The following is a 25,224-nucleotide window of genomic DNA, read 5'->3' as shown; positions in this document are numbered from 1 at the left end:
AATCCCAAACTTACTGAAGACAATGGGAATTTAGCCACTGAGCTCAAAGCTAAGGTCTCTACCAATACATTTTAAGGATTTATGAGCAAAAGCCTTAATGACTTTCAAGGGAAACAATGTTCTTTTGAAATCTTCATAGTTTCTCAGAATATACGTTGTTAAAATCTTATCTCCTTCCATAGGAAGGATGGTAGGTGCCGACTTCACAACACAGATAGCAAAAAGGAAAAGTTTTTCATTTTGTGCTGCGTGTGTCAGTGTGTTCTTGTGTTCCCGTGCTCCCCAAGTAACTGATATACAGGGGATTTTTCTTCCTTCAAACTGTGACAATAAAATGATTACCCCGCCACAGTTTAGCATAATGGTTCAGAAATGCTCGTGGCATATTGCAGAGTTAAAGTGGAAATTATTAGGTAGCTCTTCTTTGTTATAATAATGATCACTCCACAAATAAAAGCTCTTCTCCCAAAGGTACTGCAAGGCACAAAATGCTAATTCGGAAGATTATGTGCGCGCTTTTATTAAATATTACTATACCCTGTCTGTTTGAGGGTTTCACTGCTCTGATTGTTTTATGAGTGCCATGTTAATGTCAGCCCCATCTTGCTAGCAGCAGGCACACATTTTAGCTTTTGTATGAGAGTTGATCAAAGGCCACGTGCTGAGGGAATTGCTGAGAAAACACGGACAAGCGATAAAAATCTAACGGATTAATTGGTTTAAATTTCATTTCAGGGCGTTGAACTTTGGCTCAGGACACTAATACTACACTACCAGTCGGGGCCTAATTACCACATTTCCAATTTGCCTCTGAACAATGGTTGTAAAGGAGGATAATAACAGTACTAATAATACTAATAATAATAATAGCAACAAAACAACAGCAATAATGTCTCCTCATAGCTTCTTGTACATGTGTAACAACTAACTTTGTATGCAAGCAATTGCACTAGGAAATCCCTCTCCCCAACATCACCATCCATCCACCTTGTGAGCATTTCTATCTGCTTTGAACAGCACCTGAAGGCAGCAGAAATAGCAGGAGCAAACATCTAAATCTACAGAATCGATGAGCTATGGATCCAAGTTCCCCACAAAGACACCCTGGCCACCTCATATTCCTAATTAGGGACCTGTATTTACAAACAGAGATAGTGTTTTATCCTCTATCAGAAATGATCTATTCCATTGATAGAAAACAGAGGCTGGAGGAAAAAACAACAAACATATTTACCACAAAGTTTATGGGTGGTGTTGGAATAAGGGTTAATTGAGCTTAGAGGTACGTGTTCACTGAAGTGAATTAGTGGGATGCGCAGCTATCAGCAGGGCTCTGGGACTGCTCTTATTTAGCTTCTGAAATGTATTTGCGATATGATTAATATCCAGTTTGTGCTGGTGACTGTAAGAGTGACCTCGCCTGCAGTTTTTATCATGAAATGTGGTTTCATCCTCCATTATTCCATAGATGAGCCTCTGACAACAATTGCTGCATCACAACAGGAGTTTAAATGATGGGGTACACGCTTTTATTTTTCGTTAAGAGTATTGTGACACACAAGGAGAGTTGCATAAAGGCAGTTAAAACTGGGAATGCAGAGAAACAGGGGATTCGTTTCATCATGAAAATATCCCGAGTTTAATTTAATTTGCTTTTTTTTTTTTCCTTGGGTAAAACCTAATTCCAGGCTAAATATATAAATAAGCCACATATTAACCAACAGCGTATAGGTCTGATCCTGCAACCTGTTAAATGCTTTTGCCAAACTGCTGATTTTCAGAATATCAAGACAAATCAGTGTTAAGCACTCAAAACCATGACTTACTGAAGTCGTGATTCAACAAACCACTTAAGTAAGTGCTTAAAAATACAGCCGAAGAATGGACAGACTAGGAACTAGATCAGCACAATGCTGCCAAGAGCTATGTAACATATACAGAACTGTGGTTTCTCATTTCCAAACCCACTTGGGTCACCTGCAGACCACCCTGTGCAGTGTAGAGCTCAACCGACCTGACCCGAGAACCAGCAGCAGCAGAGCTGACGTACTAACAGCAATATTCTGATTTCAGGAGCCGAGCCGCTGTGTCTCTGCAGCGTGTCAGAGTCAAATGTAACAGCAACTCAACACCAGCTCCAGGTTTTCTACAGCATTTTTATGTCACCTGGTGCAGATCTTCCCTCAGGTACATCATAGCTGTTGAAATCATGTAGGGTTTGTGACTACGTGCAAGGCGATGCCCAGGAACAATCTGAGCCTAAACTCCTTTCCCACGGCACCCTGGAGCCAGCGCTGTGCAGTACTTGTTGGGATGCTAAAGGCCTTTTGAATCAAATATTTTCAGTTTGGCAAGGTGTGTTTTTCCTTAAGAGGGGAGAAAACCAATATTTCTTCCCTTGACAAATTACAGATTTAAATGGGTGTTACATGGAGGGCAAGGGTTATTCCACTCATCCTTGTTCTTGTGGGTTTTCCACATCAAGCAATTTAACAAACCGATTTGATCGTGGGAAGGGTGGGGAGTTTTTTAGAGCTGAAACTTATACTTTTCAAAAATTTGCCAGCTTAAAAGAATGAACCAAATATTTGCAGTGAGGAGGTTCAGTTTGGGTGGGTTTGTTTGTGTTTGTTTGTTTTAAAATAACTTTCTCATTCCTGAGAAGCAGGAGCTGTTGTCTGCTTACCTACTTTAAGCATGCTGAAAGGGTGGACCCTAAAAAGTGTGTGCACCCACATAGACGTATCATTCCAGTCCAGTGTTCAGAGGAATTGTAGCCAGCACAAGAAACTGAAGTTTACCAAACCAGTCTGGATGGGAAAAGCCCACAGGACCATCCCAAAGGGTTAGTCATAGACACTTCAGGGAACGGGAATGTGGTGGAGCTTTTACATATTGTACCGGAGCATTAAATCTTCACTTATAAACTAAACAATGCGTTTGCTGTTTATCTTAGTAAAGTGATGATCTTCCTGCTTTCCTCTTTCATATCACAGCCTGCTCTCTCTCCTATTCTCTCCTGACAATAAGCAGCTGCTGTGCAGGAAACAGGGTAACAGAGGTTTCCCTCTCGAGGAGATAACTCACGCAGCTTTATTCAACACAGGCACGAGAATGAGATGCCCCATTCCTCCTTCCCAGCTCCCTCCTTTACAGCATCTCAATATTTGGGACTTACCATTTGCAAGCTTTAAGGATTACAACAGTCTGCCAAAAATGGCAACCTCCACCTGATTCTTCATGACGTCTGCACGGGGTGAAATCACCGAATCAAAAATACACGCACCGTGCAATCCCTCCAGGCTGGGGGGAGGGAGGAAGTTTGCCTTTGTTTCTGTTTTCAAGTAATGAAATTAAAGGTATTGGCTGTAATTTTCTACCTAACATTTTGGATGCTCAGTTCCCATTACTGGGAATTTAAAATGTATATTATCTGGTATAATATTCCTCCTACAATCAATATTAAGCCAGTGCTGCTCTTTTATCCTTCCTGATGGCCCAGCTAGCAAAGTTACATGTCACGGAGTCCTCTGTGTTTCTCTTAATGATTTCCAAAACTCTCAGTTGTTGAACACTGCCTGAAAAACGACTACATGGAAAAAGGAGGCAACTCTGGATAATGAGAGATGTGTTACAAAAAAAATCCACTGTGTATTTTACATAAAACATTCCCATTAAAATAATAATTTAGTTCTCTATAAATAGCAAGAATTATCTCTAAATAGCAAGTTAGTTATCTCTAATTAGTAATCTCTCCAATTGCAAGAGATGTATTTGCATTCATTCTTTCAAACCCATTCACATCACAGAGGAAGATTTGAGGTTGTTGGCTGGTTGCTTGCTTGGTTTTTGCTTTGGGAGGTACCTCTTGCTTTCAAAAACCAGTGAGATTCCTTAGTATTTCAATGCAAGTCAGTAAACTCGACCTCCAAAAGAAAGCTCTGTCATGTTTCTTTGGCAAATAATAAATTCCCCAAGAAAAATGTAATGTTGCAAGACCACTTGAAAATTTGGTTAAATTCAATATATAGTTTCAGTCAAAACATGAACATATATATACACACTTTAAAAAAAAAAAATCTACATTATTATTCTTGAACAAATATATATGCTCTTTCTAAATATATAATTTTTTTTCAAGAAGCCTAACAATTTTATGGGGAAAATTTGTGATTATTTTTTGCTTTCAAGGAAATTTCAAGCAGGCTTTAAACTCTAATTTTTGCATTCAGACAGAAAGTGTTGTGGGTGGCCATGGCCGATCACAGCACCCTGCTTAAATCAGTGCGGCTCTGAGATGGATTTGTACAGACCCAAGCACCAAACCGGTGAGTGCTGCAGCACGCTCTCCCTTCGCGGGGATGCACAGCCACTTTTTGACCCCAAGCAAGATAAATGCTTTACCATGACTCCCCAAATTATTGCACCTCAGTTTCCTCACTGCGTCCTCCATCCCACAGGGTCACTTGCAGAGGTGCAGGAACGCTGTTTGTTCCTAAAAGACGGGAAGCTGAGGCAAGAGCATCCAGGGGACTAAGGTGTGACACCCGCACGGGATTGCGCTGCTTTGTCTGAATGTGAACTTTAAAAGCTTTGTTAGCAAAACAGAGAAAAAACTCCTATATGCCTCTCCCACTTCAATTTCAACGGCTTCCTACTGGCTTAACTTCCGCTGATAGAGCTACAGAGCCCAGCTAAGTCAATATGACTATTTTAAAAACAATAAGCATATCCAGAAAGGAGACTGCATCTGTTTAAGTGCACTAAAGTTTAAAAATAGTTGCACTGATGCAATTTCTGGGTGAGGATGAAGATAACCTTGAGGATGGAAGCCCAAAATATGTAATATAAATCAACTCTAAAAGTTTGTCAAAACAAACATTGCTGCACAGCTCACATACTCCAAAACCTACTTAATTTAACTGACTGGTCCTTCAATGCTGCTAACGAAGGTCCTGAATCAGCAAAGCATTTTATATGATGGGACCAATCATTTCCTTAATGTCAGCCCTGTGGTTTACTGTTTTGCTGAATCCCAACCTAACGGAAAGCCAGGTGGATGCTATTTCTAAATTCATGTTTCATTTCACCATTACCCTGGTCTCATTTCCTCTCTTTTATTTTCCATCAGCACCTTAACAAAATTGTAAATCTCTCCCAGAAATTCTGTCTGGAGTCAGAACGTAGGACTAGATAAATCTCCTGAGCCACAGCATCCCATCCCTGCAAGGTGTGAAAGGTTCAGCATCCCACGTACAACAGCAGCCAGCCTTGACATCCAGATGTACACTGGTATGTTCTGGCTACACTGAGAAGGTTTAGTCGATGCTACACAGAATTTAATCTAAATCTAAATTCTCACTCCCGCAGACAAAATATTAGTACATACTAAACTTTTCTCTAATCTTTCACTATCACAATGAAAAAAAACAGAGCTCCATCCACCAAAATCAGCTAAACACCGCGGTTATATTACATAGCACCGCATTCAGTTCACCTGAGATAGATCCCATGGCAAAGAATTTATTTCATCCTGATAAAAATAAGAGCCCAAACTAAAATTGAGTTTTAGCTGAAGTCTCTTTGTTCAGCCGAACTGAGAAAGCCTGTGCACAACAGAGACCTCACGGTCGTCTTCCTTCAGAAACAGAACAACCCGCCTAGAAACACAAAGCAGTTGTGGCAGGGACGGGGAACGCCTGCAATCCAGTTTCTTCAAGGGAAATTCAAGTACCCTAAGAGTTCTTCTTCTTCCTCTGATTTCTCTCACAAATCACAAGCTGCTCTCTAACGCAATTTTCTGGAGTCTGAAAATCATAAAGTCAAATATGAACAAGTCTAGTGGAAAATCTGTGATGCTAATCTTGGCCTACGTTGTATTTTTAACAGGCACTGAATTTGTGTGCCGGATTATCCAGATGGTCATACAGGAATCATCCTGATAGGATTAAACCTTTGTGCTGAACTCTGCTCCATCTGTTCTCGGAGGTTTGCCTATTGCTATCAGAATACGAATGTTCAGCCTATGTCTCGCACCACGACTGAAAGCGCCTCTTTACCACACACACACACAAGTATATGTGCCACACATATCCTTGAGTACTTGATTAGTTATGTGAGATGAAGTTAGCCTGAAGTTTACCACTGAAGAAACATATTGGTTTTATTATATGTTTGAAGAACTAAGTATGCAATATCTAAATTCAAAGAAAAAAGCATTTTTGTTGTTGTTCTGGGACTTGTTCAATTCATTAAACCATAATACTGCCATAAATTTACAGATGAAGGCACGACTAAACATGAAGCAGCAGGCTCTTCATCTTTGAAATCTATAAGTGCATGAGAATGTATGACACAATGGCACTTTGAAGATATCATGGTTAAATATTCCAGATTAAAAACCAGCCAAGAACAAAACACATGCATGCACCCAGCGTTGTTAGCTGTTATTTGCGTCTCAATCATGTCACAGACCAAGAACAAAGAAGTAATAATCAGTCCCAGTAAAAGAAAAGCTTATTCCCATTAATTTTCCTTCTGCTTTTATTATCTATTAATGACGGCCTTCTGCATTCATTGTTGCAGACTGCCAGATGCAGCAAATATCCACGTTCATCATGGGCAGAACCTGTGCTCAGGCTGTCGCTGTGACAGGTTATGTGGAGCTGCCAACGGAGAGACCAAAGTCTGATGGACGGCTCAGGTTTCCAGGCCCTGGGCCAAGGGAAAAGGTAGGAAATCTGGCTCTTCTGTAGGAAAAGCATCCCAGTGATCAGAAGACTCAACTGAAATGCTGTCCTGGACAGAAACATACTACAAACTAATGACTACCTGGAATGGGAAGGGTGGATAAGTAAACAAAATAATTCTATTATTATTATTATTATTATTATTATTGTTATTACTACAACTACTACTACTTGGGAGGTTTGATTCAGGAATGCAATGTAATACTCAGTCCATGTTTGTGATGGCAGCGGGACAGCAATGAATTGCATTTCCATCAGAAGCCCTGATTGCGTTGCAGAGACTGAGACCCCCTTGTCTCTCGTGTGCAGTGTCTTTCAGACTGCTTCCTCCTCTGTTCTTTGTGCTGCTCTGAATGCAGGGTCAAGCACCTCCTCATAGCCATTTAGGCTTTACTTGCAAAAACACAAGCATAAAAATATATTTATAGTTCATAGTATCTCTCCAGCAATGACACCACATAAAACCAACACGCTGAAAATCTGAGGAGCAAATACTTTGGACCTGAGCCTACAAACGCTTAGAGAAGTTTTTTCAATGTGTCTGATAAAGTCATGCTATGTTTTATTTATTTATTTAGGGCCATATTCAGGCCACCTACCTAAAGCATTGTGGCGTGTACAAATCAAACTCCAGCTCTGGCTGGGTGTATCAAACTGCCTAAATTGGGCTCCTCTTTCTGCTGTACAATGAGCAGAGAGGGAAGACACCTCTGGAAGCCTGGACACCTGGGAGCTCTGTGCTGGCTCCTGCCAGGACCGAGGGACCTTGGCAAGGTGGTATCATAGGTAGGAAGCAGCCAGAAGCAACCTTGTAAGAAACATCTGCCAGCTGATACTGAACAGGCACCTGACCCTGGGCTTTCCATCGGGCACCTCTGCTCTGACTTGGGGCTGAATGAGGAGGCAGCACTCACCACCAGCTTCAACGTCACCGTCCCAGGAAGGGGATTCTTTTCCCTAAAGGGCCCCTAATCTGAGTTGCTTTACCTTTCAGTGCCTCAGAGAGCCAAACCCGGTCAGAAATATTTTCCTCCCCCTTCTTCATCTCCTCCAAGAGCCTGGGAAGTTGAGCGAAGCTCTCACCTGAACACACTGCAAGAAAGCGCCGTGACCTCAAACCCCAACCCTCAAACTAAAGCTGCAGCTGGAAAGATGAGCAGCGCTGTGGTCAGCCCTGTGATTTACCTCCGAGCACTGCCTTCCCCTCCCGCATGGGTCAGCTAACACCAGACCTATGAATTCCATACGCAAGCCTGGGATTTCAGCGCTCAGCAATGCGAGCTGTGTGTTCGGTCTCCAGGAGCAGGGGAGATCAAGCACGTCTGCTGCCATGTCACCACCCAAACAGGGACCTTGGCAGGAAACACACTTTGCTTTTTCACGGGGTTGATTAAAAAAAAAACTCTCAGAGAGTTGCTACAAAACCATAATGACAAGGTATTAACCAAGCATAATTACTTCTGAATTTCCTCCCATTACAAACAGACACTTCATACATTAATACAGTGAAAAGCACAGAGGTTCCTGCAGCACTTGGGAGCAAATTTTTGGAAGCACCCAGCTATCCAGTGCTTCCAATAAGCACCTAATGGTATTTTCAAAGTACCTGGCAGACAGGTGTAGAAATTATGTAGCCAAAGTTTAAAAAATGCCACTAAACACCCACTTGCAGCTTTAAGCACCTTGGCCCTTGGAGTTTTGCTTTAGGTCCAAAAATTTGCTTTGGGGTACCTACACTTTTGGGTGAGCACTTGACTTACAAAATGGATCAGAAGTTCAGAAAGTCCTAAACATCCACGTCTAGAAGGACAGTATCTTGTTGAGCATCTCACTTGTACCTTAACTTTCAGATCTAAATGTTTGAATTCCTCTTGAGAAATAAATTTAAACTGCTAAATTTCAGACAAGTTTTTCATAAAACTTCATTCTTGATCTTTTTAATAAACTTCCTAACTCTATTTGCTTTGCTCAATGAGGTCATAAACCAGCACCGCTTATATTACAGTCACTTTCACCCTAAAGATTTGTTTTGTCAGAAAGAGAAACATAAATTCATGGAATGAAGGTGGGAAGCAGAAAGGACTAATTGTGACACACAAAGCTTTCTGGTTATGCTCAGCAAACAGTTGGGGCTAAGATGTTAAAAAACACTTTATGAAGTTGTATTACTGGCTGTAATGAAAGCAGACTATTTGCAATGCCATGCACTCCCGAAAATCCTGTATTTGGATTTGGGCCAAACACAGAGCCTGTCTCCATTCCAATATTAATTATTAGTAGTTTATTTTTGTTCTTTACTACTAACATTAATAATTTTCACATGGAAACCCAGATTAGAATAACCACTCCAAACATCCCACTGTGGTCGGTTCCACTTTCTGCATCAGTTTCCTGGTTTATGCTATTAACTCATTTCCTCAAACATGAAGGAGCTTTGTCAAACACTCATTTTGCTGGGGAAACACTTGGCAGGCGCCACAACAGACAGTACGAGAGAGACTTGAATGCTCACTCTGGCCTTCTCTCAGTTCTATGAGAAGATGTACAGCCTCAGGTGCAAAAAATACTGAGTTCCTTATTTGTGAAGCCTTCTAATCAGGATATTCTAAATTACAATTTGGAAGAAAATCTTCATCTAAATAAAACTTTAATGCTGAGGTTGTTAGCACTCAGTTGATTCAGACCTTTGGACATAAGTTCAAGGGGAACAGAGATCTTTCACAACCACCAGTTGCTCTGGGGTATTTAAATACCAGGGTGCCTAACGTGAAACATTTGAAAGTGTCTGGGTACCTGCAAACTGCTGTGAACACCATTCTTTGATAATCATGACCTTTTACGACACCCAGATGAGTTCTCAAAAGATCACTGGTTCTTGGTCTTCATTTACAAATCAAAATACACAAAATCCTTTCCTTTGTATTCTGCTCAAATCAGCAGGGGACTGGAGAGAAAAAAACACCTTTTCCCAGCATAACAACAATAAAGGCATCCTATAATAAAAAAAGCTAAGATAGAGGAATTTGTTCAGAAATAATAATTATATAACAATAATATAATGTTTTGTAATTTGCTGGCATGCATATTTTGGAAGGTTGGAAAAACAATCCCTGGCAAAACTTCATTGCCATACAGTGCAGTATCTCTCAAACCTTTATCTCACCCTAAAGTAATTCTTCTCCCCTATGATGCCATTGCATTAGTGACACGGTGGCCAGCAAAGCAAATTGAAATGTAATGAATGCTCATTATCTATGAATATTCATTGCCTATTTGAGTGTTACTAAATGTTCTCCTGTACTGGTAGCTGTGAAGTTTCTGCCAAAGAGTAGCTCAGGTTTTTCTACTGGCATAACTGTACTCTGATTGTACGCTGATTCCTCTGAGGTCTGGAGAGAAACCTCAAACCTTCAGAAAGTGGTTGGTCTAACTCTTCAAATAAGAGTCAAGTCTCGCAGTGGTTGGAGAATTTCCATCTGAACTTTTCTCCCTTATCTGTTTGCTGTAACAAAACAGGTGTGGTTTTTTTTTCACACAAATCTGTATCAAATTTTAATGACAGTTTTCCCCATGTTTTCTTCTTTCGGCAATTTTGGGAGCACAGTTCTGAAAGCTCCTCCGGGAAATTCACAAAATGGGCTCTATCTTCATCCAGGTATTATTTTTCTGTGAATTGATGACATCCTCATAACAATAGTGGGTAACAACATATCGCAGCTTGACATCATTTAGATATTCTGGGGGAAGGGCTGTTTTACTTTTCATTTATCTGAAAAACATAAAGGGCAGCTGCTCATGGGTAGGAACTCCCACACCTTATCTTTTCAAAATCAAGATGTCTCCTACTTCCATTGTAGCGTATTTTTCCTTTTTCAATTAAACGTGACATTAGATCCTTGATAAGTGACTGTCAAGCAGGAATTCTTTTTAACTGTGGTAATTGGAGTACCCAAGCTTGGCCTTTCAGGCGGTATTTCCATGGGCATTATGTAACAGCAACCCTTTTTATTAAAGGTTTGGATACTCCAAATGTCCTCTGTGACATGGTGGCAGCAGTGTTAGTACATATACGTTATGAAATAATCTTGAAATAATGACCAAAATCACAAACTCAAACCACCCACTCCATTAAATACCTACAGCCTAATGGTAGAACTCGAATTCTGAAATCTCCTCACCCAAATCAACCATTAAAAGTCCGCCTCCCAGAAAATAATTTGAAAGTTGTTTTCATTTAAGCCTCAGACTAAAAATAAACTTTGAAAGATCAAAATTGCTGCAGCCAGATATTCTAAGCTTTTGAGTAGCTCTTCTTAGTGGCTGATTTATGACCTAGACAAATAGAAACAGCAGATTTTCTGCTTTCTGTTTGCCATGACTGGTTATGAGAAGGGCAGCTCCACCCACCCACCCACCCACCCACCCAGTTCTTGTGAAATTCCCAGTAACATCCAAAGACGTAGCGGGGGTCTGGGCCTGCAGACAACTGGTCTGCTCCAGTGGAGATCTGAAAAACAACACCAGCACAATCCAGAGACGCATAGTTAACACAGTTTTGGCCACCTAAATGGGAGCGGTGTGAATCTGAGTTCTGCTGTGTCTTGCTAAGCTAAAGGATCCTAAGACTTTGCTCCTGAAGGGACCGTTCTGATCACAGAGCCTGACGTCCTGCACAGCATCCACCAGAGAACCTCAGCCAGCAGTTCCTGGGTAAGGAATTACTCAAACCCTTAACCTCTCCCTGACCTTCCATACAATTTTAGGAAGATACCATGTCCAGACTTAACATTTGCAGCCTGGACAAAACCTGCCACAGTTTTGGCAACTTAATTCAGTGGTCCCTAGGGTTAAAATCTTGTTGAAATTGCATTGGAGTCTTTATCTACAAAATCTTTGAAGTGAAGCACCTTAACTTTCTGGCCATTTTTTGTCTCTTCAGAGGCAAAAATGCTCTAGCTCCATCTGGGTGTACATACGGGACTAATTCAGCCCTGGTGTGCTCACTTATATTAGAAACATACAGTAGGTCCATGGGGCAGTGAAGAGGTTAATATTATACACTCAGTGAGGTCAAACTCCAAGAACACATAACAAGCCATTATGTAAAAAATTGCCTGAATATATGACTCACTGCATTTATGAAGGAACTGATATGAAAAAGACAACTTGGCAAAAGTAAAGAAAATTATTTCCAGCTTGAAGTTTTGCAATCCTTCAGTATATCAAGGCTCACTTACTGTTATTACTATCCATGTTGTGCAATGTTCTGAAAGTCACATTTTTTCCCTAGTGTATGCATAGAGATGTCCAACAACCCTAGGTATTCTTTCCTCATAGAAAATAAATTAGAAAGCAGACGTAACTCAGAATAACATACAAGATCCCCTCAAGTAGAGTGGTAGAATCCTAATATTTTTTTTCATTATTTCCCTTCTAAATAATAAATCAACCCCATTGCATTTCTCTGTATGGAATGATATGATGCAGAAAAAGCTTGTGTGTTTGTATCTTTCACGTTATCACGATAACATTCTTAAGTGAAGCACTAACTTATAACAACTGCTTCCACCCAAATATTCACCATCCCAGGAGGTATTTAAAAGACACATAGATGAGATTCTTACGGACACAGTTTAGAGGCAGACTTGATAGTGTTAGGTTAGCGGTTGGACTCAAAACGATTCTATGATTCTAAGCTTCTTTGGTTAAACCTGGCCAGTTTGTGAATGCAGTAGCCCCTAACTCTGAACCTATACCATCTAAGGGTAAAACATACCAAGTTTTGAAGCCTAACCTTTCTTAACTTGCTAATACTTTTCACTTCAGTCAGTATTGTGTCTTGTATTAACAATTTCATCAACTAACATGGATACATTGAAGTGGTTAAAATGGACCTGCTAAGGGCACCCTCTTCACGACTCTCCACGCTGCCCAGAACGTAGTGGTTAATGTTGTGGCAAAGCCACTTAGAGCGCAAGAACCAGGTCACTAAGTCAGATTTCTGAGCCTCCATCAAGAATCATTAACGGGCATGCCCAGCACATGCAGCTGAATTCAAGGTAGACAACAACCATTCTCAACAATTCTGTTCCGGTCAGACTAGATACAATGATACTTAAAGGCAGCCAGTCTCCGAGCTTTAAAGATTATCCTCTCAAAAGAGTTCATAAGGTGAGGAAAAGCTTTCATTTATTAACCTAAATAGAAAATATCTAATCAACTAAGACACAACCTCGCACTCATTTTTGCATTCAAATCTGAAAATTTAGCAGGAAACCTGTGCATGTGCCTGCTGTGGTGACTGCGGCCTCTCAGACTTCCCAGAATAGGCAGGATTGGCAAGAAAAGCTCTTTAAATATCCCACTGCTGATGAGAGGATCCACCTGACATACCCAGAGGCACAGCAACTACTGCCCTTCACTTACCGTGGAAGGTTTTCCACCTGCAGACAGCAAATGGTCTGAATCACTCTTTACTATCACGAATTAAAACAACATAGTCTCAGGTGACGTTATAGAGGAATGAAATAATCCAGCCATGCATCATTTCCAGTATAAGGGAGACACTAATAATGGCTATCTTATATAATAACTGATTTTAGACGCACATACACACACATAGATTTATGTATATTTCATACAAAACAATGGCAGGATATTGCTTTAGAAATCATGGTTATAGTCACTTCCATCTTCAAATTCTGACACATCTTATAATCTCTCCCTATTTCCACCCGGCACCTCTCCCCCATTGCTGCTGTTGAGCTGACCCAGAACCAAATCGCCGGCAAACGTCACCACCACCTAATTCTTCAGCACTCTTCTATGGAGGAGGAGGAAGGAACAGAAAAAGAACTAAACTGCCCCTTTAAAAACCCAAGCATTTAAGCTGCTTGTCAGTTGTCTTCCTGACAAGGCCACTTGAATGTATTCAGGAATATTTGCATAAATGCTCACAGTGAGTTCACGGTGGCAGCTAGCGCTAATGGTACATAAAGTAATTTAGTCACTTCTCTTAGGCATGCTGTCAGGGTGATAAGCACCCCCTCTTTGCCTTGTTGCATATTAGATCATTAGATAATAAAGTGTTAGAGCATGCAAACTGACAGGGTCTCGGGGACTATCATTTTTCGAGGGCATTGCATTCTGCCAGTGAGGAAAAATAACAGAGAAACTGATGCTGCAATTGGCTTTACATTCTTGTAAAGCTATTCAAAAATTTGTGGGAATAAAAGAATTTTTACTTTGCAGCGATATGAGAGCTTAAACGGGAAACTTTGCAGACATCTGCAGTGGTGGACTTCATGCTGGTAAACTTGAAAAGGATTGTGGCAAACCCTGCCAGAATTCCCCCCTTCCATAAGCTACTCACTTAAATCACATTGGAAAGATTTTGCTCTTAAAATTGACACCCTGGGACGAACTACAAGCTGAAATATATTCTACTGGTTGGGGCCTATTTGCTATACATTATACATCTTACTATATATGTACAATTTAGAAAGGTCAACCACACTGGCTTTCTGGTTTACCATAAATATAAAACAAGTGAGGATCCAACTATTTGTGAATGAAAAAGTGATAATTATTGAACACCACAGATTACCATGGCTTACCCTATTTATACCACATAGAGATATACAAAATAATTGACCTCTGCCAGCTATTACTTTTGAAAGATGAATATATTTATTTGAAATATGGGCTTCTTAACACACTGGTTTCAAGGAGTACTGTGTGGATATGGAAACATGATCTAGGTTCCTAGCTATATTCAGAGAGATGAGCTACGAAAAGGAACTTTCATATTACAGTCTGACAAGCAAGGTATAAATAGAGATGTGTTGGATGTCCCAAAAATAATCCAGGCTACCTGCTAATGAGATGGTAAAACCCAAATGTGGAGACACCAGGCTCCTGAGTGGCTTGGGAGGTGAAGCGTTCTTCCCAGCTTTTTGGCACTCAAAGTCTCTTTTAGGTGTCACATAAATCGCAACTTCATGTTTAAGAGCACGTTGTCCCAAAACAACTTTGTGAGGGAAAATAAGATGGATATTGTCTAACTAAACCAGGCCACAAGCACACTTTCTTGCTACATTCCCCTCCCCTTTCCCCAGTCCGCACACAGTCAGGCATTCTTCTCTCTTGCCATCAGATATTTGTGTTAAAGAGTTAAACGTCTAGAAAAGTACACTGTAATACATTTGGTCAAGGGCATATGATAGTTAGATCCCAGTATTTAAAAACCTGTGATCAGAAGTTGCTCACCAGAGCGATAAACCCGAGCCAAACTCGCCAAGCCTAAGTCAGCTTCGCATGTCACCGTTTACAGCTACTGCTCAGGTCAATCCAGCCTCCCCTGATGGAGGCAGAGGAGCTGGAAAGAGGAAAGGCAAATAAACTGTCTCTGCTACTTACACCTGAAGATATTATCCAAGATAAAAATTCCAAACCTGAAGAAAAATAATATACTTCAGGACTCCAACTAAAAGTAAAAATTAATTTCAGTGGGGGAAACTGTTGTCTGTTCCAATGGGTCTAAGGTTCGTGGTGGTTGCCCAAAATTCAATAGCATTAAGCCCAGCTGAGATTTTTTCTATTTTTTTTTCATTCAGTTAAGTATTTCAGAGACCTAATAACAACATCTAAGACAGTTTGTGGATTTTTTATCATTTTTTTTCCTGTCTCTTAGACTCAAGCGTGCATAGAATTCCTGGAGAGCTGGATTGAAGGATTTAGGTTAAAAAGAAAGACTCCACCGAGCCATTGGGATGAGTGCAATTTGTAGTGTGGAGGTCGCTATTCAAAAGTAAGAATTTACTAGTTGCTTTATGAGGTTGCTTGAGAAGTGCCTGAGAAAGCAGATTAGAAAAATCACCTTTCCCACAAAATATACACATGGAGATATTTTGCAGATGTTGACTTTTAATGCTGGCACAGTAACTAGGGTTTGTGTGGATATGTAAGCATAACATTACCTTCTTTTGTTTCTTTTTGCTAACATAATCCCTCAGGTAGCAGGAATGAGAATGATAACTGTAGTAAAATGATTTGCTATTACATCAGGCATGCAAAGAAGAATATTTATGTATGAGAAAGTAAGTATTGCCTTGACCAAAAGCATGCACTGAGAAGACTGCAATTGAGAAAAAATATATGGCATCTACTTTAGTAGGAATTCAAGTAAAAAATAGGAGTGTTTTGTTGAAAGACTAGGCTTAATGGAAAGATTACAAAGTTGAATAGAGAGAAGTTTCCTTCTGTAATATTCTGCCTTCTGCTAATTAATAAAGACAGAGTTCATACATTCCTTACAAAAATACAGCAAAAATTACAGCAGTGGTTTGTTTATTAAATTAGGTCGTTGGCAGAATGAAAAAAAATTCTATAATATGAATTATGGCTGAAAATGGCTCATAGCCTACATAAAAAGTTAGAGCTAAATAAATACAGATGTAAGTTATGTTTATATAATGAGAAACGCTGCTGAGCTAAGAATTTTAGGTTAGTAAGTGTGAACTACAGACCCGATTCTGCAAACACTTATCAATACCCTCAACTCTACTGACACAAGAAGCCTCATTGATCCCAACAGGACCATATGTGTGCATAATCTTAAATATATGCATAAGTGCTTGCAGGACTGATGCCTGAAAGCATAAACAGAATAGAAAGCTATTTCCACAGGAATTCACTGAGTAGTAGAAACCCACACATTTGCCCATTTCTCAGTATTAATAATTTCTTTCAACATATCTAGTTAACATTTTTTCTGAGTGGCATTAGCTTTCCCAGAGAAAATTTTATCTGGTTTCTTTACACTCTTTGGAAAAATCTATTTAATTATTCATCAGATCCCTGGCAAATATTTGTGAAACAAACCAGCAAAAAGGACTGGAGCCTTCTACACTCAACTACTTCAATGGAAGCTGAGGATACACATCTCTTAGAGGGAGGAAGCACCTATTGAATTTAGGATTACAAACAGCTTTGAAGACAAAGAGCTATTCTACCAAGCTGGAACAGGGAGAGGGGAGTGAAATGCCCTCTGTTTTGCTTTTCAGTAGTAGTCATCAGCTTTGAGGACAAAGAGCAAAACAAAACATTAATCAAATCCATATTTTTCTAAGTACATTTGCACTCAACAACTCCCATTTTAAGCACCTACAGCCACCAGCAGATGTTCTTTTCCAAGATCAGCTGATCTTACGGAAAAGATGACTGTCCCCCAGGCTGCTCCCAGCCACGTGCCCCCATCCCACCCTTCCCGGGCTTTACCGTCCCTTCAGAAAAGCCAGACAAATTGCCTTGTACCATTTCTCTTCCAATAAGTTCAGAAAAATAAAGTAGATTTGCGAAGAGTTATTATTTAAATGGTTTAAATTTAATGAACTTCTTTGGATTGAAGAAGGCTAGAGAGCAATCAACCATCTTAGCTGGCATGTCCATGGTGGAGAACAGCCTGCAGCAGGGAGGAGAGACAAGCAGCTGTGGTGTGTAGGGAAGAGCAGCTTCCTCAGCTGGCACAGCTGGAGCCATAGGAGAGCACTCGTCCATGGCTTGAGTAAGCAGATGGATTTCCAAGAGGGCTCTGCTTTCATTTAGGGCAATTCAAAGAAACAGCTGGATCTCCCGGAGAGCTCAGCTCTCTATAGACAGAAGAAATCCAATCTGAAACTTGGGTGCTGATCCCTTCGGAATATATGCAACATGCTTTTGATACACAATCAAGAATCAAGGCAATTTGGAAAAGCTCAAACCACCGCAGGACAAACTCTTCACCCATGTTCGCTTACTGGTTTGTCATTTCACTGCGTTTATCACTGACCTACTTGAAAAATTCCTGCTTTGGTCTGAAGGGCAGTCTCTTCAAAATATCTGGTCCCAAAGGTATAAACTTTTACAGGACAATTTGAAACCAGAAGCCAGAGAAACAAACCAAATAAAACTACATTTAAAGTAGCAATGCCAACCAATGAAAATTATATGCCTACCATGTTCCAGATAAGAAGGCGTACCTTCCGAGGGATCGAGTCTTCGAGCTCTCCGCCCATGCTTGGAATTGTTGTGTACAAACATATTGTCCGACACTGCCAACACATGGCCATCAACATTGACCGTTGTAGACACCACAACCTGCAAACACAAGAGCAAAATGGACGTAAATTTGGACATATCTGTATGTTTTTTAAGAAGCACACAGTATAATAAACTCAGTTAAATAAATAACAGCTGGGAGCTGTAGAAAATTGCATAGCTATTTCACATAATAACTGGTGCTTGTGCTGTACAAATCTAACAAGAGACGCTATTGATGAGTGGGTCTTTGGCATCGAAAGCTTTTGATGCAGTTTTAAGTCAAATTGCAGAGTTTGTAGCTGCACGGCAGACGGCACACTGTTAACCATCATTTTAACAAGAGGATCTTTATTAAGTATTTTTTCCCCTGCATACAAGGGCAGCTGTGTTTCACCCTAAATTATCCTTCAGTTTCCATGCTGAAGTAGATAGAGCTGTTGACATTGCAAATGAGAATCAATTCAGAATAAAAGAAAACAACAGTGTATTTTGTGAAGTTGTAATGAGAGTTGCTGCATGCCTCCCTGCCCGCCCCTCCCCCCCCCCGCCCCAGTACACTCACTACAGGTTGTTGGACTTGCCCAAATTTCTCCCGAGTTCTATCTTCAGGAGTACATATAGGCACGTTTGTGTACACACGCACGCTTGACAGTGGGGTCTTGATCTGGAGAACACAACCCTATTCATGCAGCATTGGAATTATTTGTGTTTCTCAACTTATCTCAATGTCAACACCTGGGATTTGGTTTAAGGCGAGGGGAGGGAGACAGAAGCACCACCCCAGAGGCAGGATCCCACAGTTCTGCTCCCTAGAGCAGCCTGGGGTGGGAGAGGAGCCAATCCAGTGGGAGCCAGATAGGTACATGTTGGGTCCAGAGCAGGAGACCCAGCTACTCAGAGGGGTCCAAAGGGATGTCTCAACCTTAAGGCCCAGCAGGCATCATCCTATAGGAGAACCCTGTTCAGGCTGAGGGCACTGGAGTCATGAAATATCAAGGAGGAAACAGAAGGGTGCATGGGACAAGTCCCTGGCAGAGCTGGGAGCTCATCACACCAGGTCTCCTCCCACCACACTCAGACCAAGCAACCTCACAGCCTCCCTGGCTTTCATCCAGTCACCCCCTCCCACAGCCTCTTCCCAACCAAGTACGGCATTCCAAGGGTTTTACCCCAGGCAAAGATCTGGCCTTCAGCTGGCTGTGCTGGTTTGCCAGGGGCACGTGTCGCCTTTGAGAACTTCGACTAAAACAATAAGAAATGACCTACACTTCTCCTTACATTAAACAGGGAAAGGGATTAAAAACTGAAACCCACAGAGATATGTTTATTCATGCGACCTCTTACAACCAAATATAATAATTGTCTGTTAATTGCAGTTTCAGCTCCCACCTCATGCTTCGACATGTGAAACAGCAATCAGCAGCTCCTGTTTAATCCACCTATTATGTTGACTAATTAACTTTGCTCGACAGTTTATTTCTTCCTCCATTATCAGCCCCTGTCAGCCGCAAGCACACTGCCGCAAAGGGGGACCTCAGCCCTTTTGATTGATCACCGATAGATTGACATGCAGATTAATTTAATTAGAATCACCTCACTTGAGAAATGAAAGACAATGGCAAGGGGGCTAATAGATCTGCTCTTATAATGAGGCAAGCCTCCAGAGCCACGGCAGAGGATTTCTGATTTATTTTGCTGAATTCCCCAGTCACTCTGAAAGGCTCTCGCTTTAATTGTTCTTGGTTTTGAGAGGCTTTAGCCTCTGAAGAGGTGAAATGCTTTACAAGGATTGGCAAACATTGCTTCAACTCTCTCAGGAAGCTGCTGCCTCTCAAAGTTGGTCAAATGGGGACACTTAAAGGATTGCTTACAACAATTCAATTTCATCTTTTGAATTAGATTGAAAAAAAGGTAAATGAAAAATTTTCCAACTCCTGCTGACCACCAAATAAAACACTCAAAAATATAAAGTAAGCAAAACTGCCCATAGCTCATCGCAAGGTCTTTGTCTGTAAAAAGAGGAATACAAAGAAGAGCAGGTTACGTCTGAAGTATCCTAAAACCATTCCTCAGAATGGCGTTCCAGGCAATAGATTTTTGTGCGTGTTTTAAGTGAAAGATATTAAAACACAGAATAAATTATTCAAGAGCTCTTACAGACGGAAATTTGGGAAAAAGAAAGCACCAAACACTGTAGGTAAATTTTTCTGAAATCAAACTAAAGGCAAAAAAACCCCAAGCCCTATATATAAAATTCCAAAAGGGATTTAAAAAGTAATTTATCCATTGCATTCCTGAGGGATAGAATAAAGTTTATGATATTTTCAATAAAATATGATCTTATAGTAAGTGGCTCAGGGTTTGCAATCTTATTTGTGCACTTGCAACCACTGTAAATTCTTTGCAACTGGGATTTTAAGCCAAATCCTTAGCTGGCATTGCCTGTCAAGGCTCCATGATTCCTGCCAGCTCCTTATATTCTGCAATGGATCTGCTTAGACACATCTGAAAATTAACACTATTACAATAAATAACAATGGCTACAACATAGAATATTTTCCCCAATCCTAAAACAATATAGGTACACACAGATTTCCTACTCAAGCTGATCAATCCTGTGCTGAAATGCAAACTTTTAAACATTTCTAGAAATAGGACTCCAGAAAACTAATGAGTCAAGAGTAATAATAGCAAGGTAGGTTCCTGTGACAATTGTAGATATAAGTAGCTGTCACTATACACGCACCTTTCTACGGAAGAACTCAAGGAAAAAATCCTAGTGAGGTCAGTTTTATGTGAGTAAATCTACCTTTAATTTTTCCCTCTTTGGGTTTCCAAAACTGTTGATGTAACGTACTTTGAATTACTTAACAGTGTCTCCTTACCCACCTCCTGAACAGAGAGTTTGATTTACTACAAAGAGACCACATTGGTGTGGTTCTTCGGTGTCGTTAGCAGAAGAATCTATAAAAGGAATCCTCAAGAGAAACTCTTTTCAGTGTCAGGAAACGCATAAAAAAAAAGTGTGGTTACTCTTATGTATCTGTTTGAAAGAAAATAAGATTATTCATAGTGCACCTGTAAGATGCACCACACGCTCATTACTCAATTCTTTAAATACAAAATCTCATTAATATGGGTATACTGAACATACACCGCATTAAGAAAATATTAATGGCCCTAAAAAATACACCTTGAATATTGTGTGACACAGTTACATATTTGGATCGCTACAGAGCACTTACAGAGTTACAAGTTCTCCTCATATTTTTTAATCTAAAAAAATACTGCACTCTCCTCATTTTGATTTTGAAATGACTTGGATATGTTCAAGTTAAAGGACATACTAAAACTAATTTGTGGAGAAATCATAAAATTAGGGGGAGGGGAGAGCCAAAGTATATATGGCATGGGCTCTGAGACATCCTAAAACACAGACCATAGCAAGAGGGAAAGGCACACTACAGTTTAATAAATGATTAATGAGGTGCTGACACATTAATGTAAGCACAGGGATAACCAGGTCTGCCAAATCTCAAACCTTTCCAAATTTTGTCAACAAAACACAGTTTTAATTTGGGACAGGCAAACATGGAAAATGATTTTGAGCTTGAGCTTTATCCCTTCATAGATTTTGAATTTAAATCCTGTATCAACACCAGGGGAGACAGAGGTATGAAAGAAACACATTGGTTTACAACTTTCTTCAATGAAGTTGGCACTATCAACCGCGCTAACGTACCACGGCTCTGTGAATTATCCTGCCTGCCATTAAATAGTTCAGTTTGTGAAAACTTGAGCTTAGTTTAAAAAAAAAACAAAACCAAAACACCACATTCGGAGACCAGGAGCCTGGAGATCAAGCTATTTATCCACGTTTAGCGCTCGGCCTGTTTATTTGTTATAGTACCTCACCTAATACATCAAAATTAAGCATTGCATGACTCCTCATTTTTAACCACAGCCCATTAAGCTCTGCTAACTGATTAAGACATAGCACATTCCTTGTGCTTTCAATTTTCTCCGATGTAAGGTGAGGGAGCTGATATTTTTGCGATGTCCCCAACATACAGTGGCAAAAGCAGAGAGAATTAAGATTATTTCTAGTTTGAAGTGTGTCATTACTGTTAAACCTGTAACTCCAGTGTTTGCTGCTCTTCTGAAAGTAATGCAGAAAAGGCTTGAGCAACACCTTTATTTTCAGCACCACTTGGTGACTTCTTCCTCTGGTGTGTTGACTTCTTTATTCTAGTGACTAAAAATCACTCTTGATTTAACGAGACGCTTTAAAAGTCACCTAACTTTAAGCACATAAGTAGAATACATTCAGTAATTTTGCTCATGTGCTCAAGGACAGGCCAGGCACTTAATTACCTTGTTAAATCAGGCTTTTTTTTTTTGCCTTTCCCTTCTCTGGGGATGGAGCCTTGCATGTCCAAATTCCATTATCTGGGATTCATGAAGCATCATCTCTGTCTCTTATGCAAATTTGCAATAAGACACAAGTGGTTTCAATTCAAACATGAGTGGCAGTGTCCCATGGAGGCAAACTAGCAGCCTAGGCTGAGGAAGAGGTTGTGGTAACAGAATCAAATAGCATGGCAATTTCTAAGTGACTTTCAAGGTTTTCATAATAAATGAATGTCTGGGGCTTTATGCAGTGACTCAGTCTGAAAAGTTTCCTCTAAATTAAAGCTTGACATGTGTCAGTTTGCAAGCAATTGTACTAAAACACGAACAACAAGATAACTAGGGCACCTGGGTTTCATTAATTACAGTAACAATTACAATAACATGCAAAACTGTTTAGGTTGTATGAATGAATTCTTAGTGCCGAAATATAAAATCTGGGCTGAGTTCACCGATGATGCCTTCTCCTAGGTATTATCATTACCACCACTAACTGGGGCACTACAGCTCATCCAACCAAGACTGATGACTTATTGTGATGAAGAATGCAAAACCAGACTGAGCATCTGCTCCATGGGGTTGTTGGAATAAAAAGGCAAGGTTGGACAAAGGTGACAATACGTGATATCACCAATCATTTTTTGCAATTGATGAAACACAAGTGATAAAATGATTTTCTCAAGGACAAGCAGGGAGTCTGTAGCACAACTGAACACTCAACTTGAGTTCCTTCATAATAATTGACTTTCCTCTCTGACCATCTCCTGCTAATAGGAACACATCTAACACAGCCAGGGCCAGCACTGCTCCAGCACATATTTTTGCGGGCACTCGTCACCATTCCCATTGTCACATACCTGGACATCTCAGACATACAGAGAAATGCATTTCCTTCCAGGCCCACAACTTATTTTAGGTGAAGGCTTATCACACTGCTACATTTGCACACAACATTCAGGATAAAAATTCCTAACTTATCCCTAGATGAGTCTGAATGAATTTTCCCACACAGGTTATCTGAATCAACACATACTCTGCCTCTTCCCTATATTTTCTTAACCTCTCATACCATATGACAATCAGACAATTCCCTGCTGCAGGATAAAAATACCAAAAAATGACAAGAAAGCACATTTTTCACAGGACCCATGCTTAGATAGTGCAAGACTCATGTCCCTGGCCCTTCACCATTTCTTCGACCAAAACCATAATGTGCATTCTAACAACTTCTAGCAACTTTTGGGCACTGATGAATCGGATACCATGGCTAAAAGACTGACAAATCTCTGGGCAGCTTAACAGTCCAGCACAGATGGGGGAATGAAGTAAAGGAAGGGGAAGTCTCGTTTTTTTCTTTTGTTACCAGAATATTCTACTACTCTGAAAGAATCTGGAAATATCTTACTCTCATCACTTTTAACCAGAACTTTGGCATAACTATTAGAGACCTTGTAAGTCACTTGCAATATTCCAAAGGCAGCTGACAGCAAACCCTCCACTGACTTTACAGGACCGCAGATTTCACTTGGTTCCTATACAACATTGTCTCAGACATCCAGGTGCATCATATGATTGAGGTACTGTGTGTAGGCTTGGTCCTTTCCACCCTAAGAAATGACAAATGAAGCCTGGACTTTGAAGACTCTGGCTGCTGTATTTTAAGAAGTCTGTTTCTAAAAGAGCAACAAGTTCAAAATTAAAACAAAACAAAGCAACAACAACAAAAGAGGAACAACAACAACAACAAAAAAGCACAAAACCCCAAAATAAACAAACAAACAAACAAAAACAACAAAAGAAAAAAAAGCAGCTGTTGTAGAACAATAAGCCTGGGCACTTAACAGGATGCTGCAAGCTTCAGTACCACCCTGTATTATAGCATGAGTGGTTCGCTCTGCTGAAAGTGATTAATTTCTTGAAAATGCTAAGGTCACACTAATTGACATGACCTGTGTAATTAAGCAGTCTCTGTTTACACGCAGAAAGCTCAACTGCTGTGAAGCTGGGTTTGTATGACAGAATGTCTTTACAAGTCAAGAGACCAACAACCTTTCCTATGTCCTACCTACTCGCCGACACAGACTCCTGATTGCTGTTCTGAGAGAACACGAAAAGGCATTACCATATGAAAATCAGCCTCGAGCCTCGACGAGCACAAACCCAGTAGAGTGTACATGTTGTGAAGCAAGATCTGACATGCCCCAGGGGCGACTGCTTGGCCTAAACCCCTGTGCTGGTGAGAGTCCTTTTACCTCTTTCTCCTTCAGTGATAATGCCCTCTCGAATCACAGGAGAAATGTGATGGAGGGAGGAGTGTGGGGTGAGAAGCTGAGGGCTCTGCCACGCTAATGCCAGCTCTTATACTGATTAATTTAATCCCTGTGGCCACATCTCCTCACTCTGCACTGCTATGCTTGGAGGGGCAAATAACACCCTTCTGCCTTCCAGCATTATTGCAATTAAGCAGTCCAACAAAAGACACATGTTCTACATATAAATAATATTGCCATTTACATAGCATTTAGCACTTTTATTTAAGTGCTACAGTGCTGAAAAAGACAGCAAACAAGGTCCTGAGCTACCACAGAAAACAGCCAACTCTTGGAAATGTCTTTCTTCAGAGATCCATGAAGTTTCTGGGACAGATCTCCTGTTTTTCCCTCAGATGCCTGAGGCAAATCCCCACTGAATGACTCTATCGTGTTTTCTCCATGGGTTATATACACTCTTCCCATCAAAAGAGAAGGTCCTTTGGCTCTCTATCCCAATATTTTTCAGCACGTACTTGGGTAAAGCATTATTGGCAATCAAGGCAACCACATCTTCAGTAAGCGGGTTGAAGCAACTATTTCTCAGCATTGCCACCATGTACATCACTCTGCTGCCAGCACTGGGGAAGGCAAGTCCAGACCATCTTCCCATGGGACAGTGGCATACTTAATCCCAAAGTGATTGTGGACATAGGTGTATCATAAAATATGTCCTT

At 40.5% G+C, this 25,224-nt stretch overlaps 1 protein-coding gene across 9 annotated transcripts in view; it reads right to left on the bottom strand.

The window, feature by feature from the left end:
* The window catches only part of EBF1 (EBF transcription factor 1), a 273,573-nt gene that overhangs the window by 74,789 nt on the left and 173,560 nt on the right, over positions 1-25,224 (bottom strand). For 5 of the 9 annotated variants that reach the window (XM_071814686.1, XM_071814682.1, XM_071814683.1 and 2 more), the window contains exon 8: positions 17,744-17,885. In XM_071814686.1, the coding sequence (XP_071670787.1) occupies positions 17,744-17,885 (142 nt within the window). The remainder of the gene's footprint in view (positions 1-17,743; positions 17,886-25,224) is intronic. The other 4 variants (XM_071814684.1, XM_071814685.1, XM_065848988.2 and 1 more) reach the window with 1 other exon arrangement.

This window comes from Patagioenas fasciata, chromosome 14 (assembly GCF_037038585.1).
Source record: "Patagioenas fasciata isolate bPatFas1 chromosome 14, bPatFas1.hap1, whole genome shotgun sequence".
NCBI classification, from domain to species: domain Eukaryota; kingdom Metazoa; phylum Chordata; class Aves; order Columbiformes; family Columbidae; genus Patagioenas; species Patagioenas fasciata.
Note: the sequence above shows the minus strand (reverse complement) of the source record. Positions and strands in the feature narration are given on the sequence as shown.